Source organism: Colobus angolensis, unplaced genomic scaffold (genome assembly GCF_000951035.1).
Source record: "Colobus angolensis palliatus isolate OR3802 unplaced genomic scaffold, Cang.pa_1.0 Scaffold44, whole genome shotgun sequence".
Taxonomy (NCBI): domain Eukaryota; kingdom Metazoa; phylum Chordata; class Mammalia; order Primates; family Cercopithecidae; genus Colobus; species Colobus angolensis.
Window position 1 is genome coordinate 3,671,984 of NW_012117821.1, and position 4,495 is coordinate 3,676,478.

The window sequence follows — 4,495 nt, forward strand, 5'->3', positions numbered from 1 at the left end:
ACTGGCATCACTCCAGTGCCCTGTGTCTAGGGAGGCGGCCGGGGTGGCAGAAGGCAGCTGGAAGTACATGTGCAACTTTCTGAGCAGAGACGAGCCGCTTAATTCTTTTACCAGCCTCCGTCCAGAATAAGTCAGAGGGAGAAAAGCACGTAATATGTAAAACCTTCTATCTTGTCTCCTTGAAAAGGCATTAGAGAAAAACATGCAAAGCTCAGAAGAAATGTTTTAATTTTTTCTATCAACAAAAGAGCAAAGCAATCTCCATTTATCAGGCAGCACGTGCCATGCAGAACACCAGTGAAGGTATAATTAAAAGAGGTTTCATCACAATGAACCAAAGAGAGACAAAGGGGATTTTTTCAAAGCAGGCATGGAGAATATATTCAACAGGGCACTCACAGACCCATTCCGCGAGGGGACCTGCTTTTGCTGGTCCTCTAGAGATCCTGACCCCTAGAAACCTGGCTGCAGAGACCCTTGCAGTGACCCTGACATGCCCCCCAGTCTCCTTGGTGGGAAATGTTGCATCTGTGCCATTCATCCTTTAAGCTGGACAGAGCAGGTGGGCACTCAGAGAAGGAACACAGCGTGGTGATGAGGAAGTCGCCCGACGCTGCACGTCCCCAGATAGTCAAAGCCTGGAGTCCCAAGCTCACAGGTGTGGGCCAGGTTACAGGCGTGCCTGCACCCTTTCCTGACACACACGTTTAGGGAGCTGGGTCAAATTCCAAAGGGCTGATGGGGCCAGGAAAATGATCCCGTTTCTGATGAGGGCTTTTTCTCCCAACTGAAAACGTTGGAGTCCTTTCTGGTCTAGATGAAGTAGCCTGTGATATGCATTTCTAAAGTGAAGGGCAAGGTCAATGAGGAGTCTTTGGCTGCAAAGACCATGTGCCCTGCAGCATGACCAGTTAGAGGCCACTTCCATTTGACTGGTGCGTGTCTTCTTTACTGTAAAGGGGACATCGCAGGCATCCTCCAGACCCCCTGGATTGGAGCTGGAAGGGCCCGGGTAAACGCAGGTGGGGATGGTACGTGGCCCACAGCCGCCCTCTAGAAGTGCTGCAGCATCGAATGACTGAATGACACTGAGTAACAGGTAGACCCTTTGCCAGCACTTTCCCAATTAAAAGATGTATCCCTCAAGCTGGGTGGCACTCAGCATTATTCCAGAGGGAAAATAAGGCTGGATGCACGAGGCTTCAGTCTGCCCAGGATAATCTGTGTATATCTTTAAATGTGGCCTTTTACCAAAGTTTCCAAAACCAGCCCACAGTCAGCACCTGCCTTCTGCCCAAGATGCCACAAGGCGCCGCCAGCCAGCATGACTGCTCTGCCCCAGCCCTGCCTCACAGCCTGGCTGAGTCAGCGGAAGGGTCCTAGATGGCACTGGGTAGTGAGGGCTGTGCCCACATGCAGGGTGTTCAGAGAGCCAGCCAGCCATGTCCCCCAGCACCCAGGATACTCACAGTCTCGCCTCTCTGTCCAGGGTGCCCGGGGAGTCCATCCTTGCCTGGAGGGCCCTGAAGATAAAAACCAAAGGAAAGGAGGTTCATTCGTGCCTGAGAAGCACCCACCTTTGAGATTTAATGCCACGTGGAGTGACCGTTATTTCCATGGCTCCTGTCCCTGCACATCCTCTGAGAAGGACAATCACCTGGCAGGCAGGGGGACAGTGACAACAAATCTAAGGCTGCCCTTGGCACCTGCCCATCATCCTACAAAATCCTCACAACTGCCCCAAGGGATGTGCTGTTGTCACCCTCACCTCCCAAGGGAGAAACCGAGGCAGAAGAGGCCACTTGGCATCCCGAGGTCCAGCAGCAGGTGGCACAGGCGGCGCCAGGACCTGAGTCTGTCGGTTGCAAAGTCCAACCCCCTCCCCACCAGCCCTGCCATGCCTGCTGGATCAGAATCCCACTGCTAGATGGATGTTGATACTGGAGGAAATACATCGCACCTGTTGTAAGGCGAAGTGTGTCCCCCAAAAGGACATGTCCCCCCCAGAACCTGTGCCTGTGACCTCACTTGGAAATGGGGTCTTTGCCAGTGTAACTGAATTAGGATGAAGCCAACCTAGATGGGTGTGGGCCCAGCCCAGTGACTGGTGTCCTTATGAAACAAAAGAGGTGTCCAGGCGCGGTGGCTCACGCCTGTAACCCCAGCAATCTGGGAGGCCGAGGCGGGTGGATCACCTGAGGTCAGGAGTTCGAGACCATCCTGGCCAACACGGTGAAACCCCCATCTCTACTAAAAATTAGCTGGGTATGGTGGCGCACACCTGTAATCCCAGCTACTCTGGAGGCTAAGGCAGGAGAATGGCTTGAACCCAGGAGGCGGAGGTTGCAGTCAGGCGAGATCGTGCCACTGCACTCCAGCCTGGGCGACAGAGCGAGACTCTGTCTCAAAAAACAAAAAAAAGAAAGAGATTAGAAGACAGAAAGACACAGAAGGAAGTCCACGTGAAGATGGAGGCAGCGGCCAGGGTAAGTGTGCACAGGCCACTGGGTGCCAAGGACTGGCAGCAGCTACCAGCGCCCCGGGAGAAGCCTGGGACCCCGTCTCCCCTAGAGCTTCCAGAAGGTGCCCGCTCTGACTGACCGCTTTGCTCTCCAACTTCTGGCCTCCAGGGCTGTGAGAGAAGAGCCATACCCAGTTCTAAGCCACACCCAGTTCCTGGTCATTCGTGATGGCGGCCCCACGGCACTAACACAGAATTCGGTGAGAAAACCACTTCAGTCTAAAGGAGAGAGGATCCCAGCGCGCAGCTCTCTCCAGCGCCGGCGGCCCAGCAATGGGACACAGTCACAGACTGCCCCGCAGTAGCCTTGGGCAGAAGTCTCCCCCTCATCTGAGCAGCCAGAATTTCACCTCGGGCCTCCCTCCACCCACCGGGCACGGTGAGGAGCTCCCAGCAGACCTCGGAGAAAAGCAGGTGGTGTCGGAAGGGACAGGCAGTGCTGGCCCAGCAAGGAAGCCATTACTTACAGGGGGGCCCTTTGGTCCAGGAAATCCCGTGGGTCCTTGGGGTCCGTTGGGTCCCTGGGAACAGAGAAAGGCCAGTTTGAGGATAAGAGGTCTCTTCCGAGCAGCTCCTGCGGCTGACGTGTCTGTGCCGGTGGCTCTCAGAATGCAGGTGTTATTTCTCGCCACCCCCATGGCCTTTCCTCTATTATTCCAGCCCCTCCCTCACCCTGCCCCACCCTTGGGGGCAGGATGGAGCCTGGGACCCATTTCCTGTCATCTCGGCCATTCCCAAACCCCAAGACCAGGGCTGGGGTCGAGGTCCCTGACGTATGGAAGAGTTCACTCCCTGGGCGTGACCTACCCTTGGGATCAAAAACCCTACCTTTCAGCAGGGTCTGAGGCTTCCCTGGCCCCAGCCCACCCCAGAACAAAGTGCAGGGGGCATTCGAGGCAGGCTCTGCCCTCGGAGACACCCCTGAAGGCTCTAGCTGCTTACCCGTTCACCAGGAGGGCCAGCTGGGCCGTCACCTCCGGAGTTGCCCTTGAGAAAGAAGGAGAGATGGGGAAAAGCTTATGATTGTTATTATTTGGATGAAAAGACTCTGGCCCATAATGTCATCAAAACGTCTGAGTCAAATATTGCCTGCGTGCACCCCTCAAGGTGGCCCTGACCGTCAGTAAGGGGCAGAAGGCACTGGTGCTGATCTGTGGCTACTAAAGCCTGCCTGTCCTCCGCTTCTGCACGCAGCTGACCGCCCAGCCTGTCCCCCGCCTCTGCACGCAGCTGATCGCCCAGTGTCTACAGGGCTGGACATTTCCAGAGTACTCTCCTGAGTGGGACAAAGGCTGTGGCCCAGCCTCGAGCGCCTCGAAAAGTCATGCAGAGGCAGAACTAGGGCCACCCCCACATGACAGCTGCTGCTCTGAGTTCTCATACATGAGCCTCATGTCAGCTCACCGGGCATGAGAAGTGCCCCAGAGCTTGTTCCAGAGGAGTTCAGGGTAGCCTGTGGGTACATTCCGGTCAGCTGAGGGACAGGCCAGCTCGGCCCCTCAGCCACTGGAAGACTCATCCCAGCAGGAATCCGTTCTGGAGTGGCATCCTGGACAGGTAGGAGCAGCCCGCCTGTTGGGTCTGTGTCCAGATTCTCCACCCAAGGAGTGGCTTCAATGTCCCTCAGTGGGAAGAATGTGCACAAAGCCGGCCTGGGCCTTCCCCTCCCAGAAAGTTCTGGTAGAGGCCTCTGCAGCTCTCAAACCCCTTTCAAGAGAGGAAAGAGGGCCTCCTGACCAGGGCGGGTGAGTCTGTGGTGGACCTGGCCCCTGCTGCTGTCTCTGGGATCCCAGGTGTTGGGGCGAGGCCCTGCCCCTGCTCTGCTGGGGCCACATCTCATGACCATCGTTCTCAGTCACTTAATTAAATCTCATCGAAGGCATCCAGAGGCTGCTGGAGGGGACAAGCTTTTTCTTAAATACACCTAAGAAAAGGTCCTGGTTTTTTTCTGTTTTTTTTTTTTTTTTTTTTTTT

General features: G+C 55.5%; 1 protein-coding gene across 1 annotated transcript in view; it reads right to left on the reverse strand.

Annotated features, from left to right (window-relative positions):
- COL5A1 (collagen, type V, alpha 1) overlaps positions 1–4,495 on the reverse strand; it is a 166,380-nt gene that overhangs the window by 50,499 nt on the left and 111,386 nt on the right. The window contains exons 33-35 of the mRNA XM_011957420.1: positions 3,464–3,537; positions 2,989–3,042; positions 1,470–1,523 (exon numbers count right to left, since the gene is read on the reverse strand). Coding sequence (XP_011812810.1) covers positions 1,470–1,523; positions 2,989–3,042; positions 3,464–3,537 — 182 coding nt within the window. The remainder of the gene's footprint in view (positions 1–1,469; positions 1,524–2,988; positions 3,043–3,463; positions 3,538–4,495) is intronic.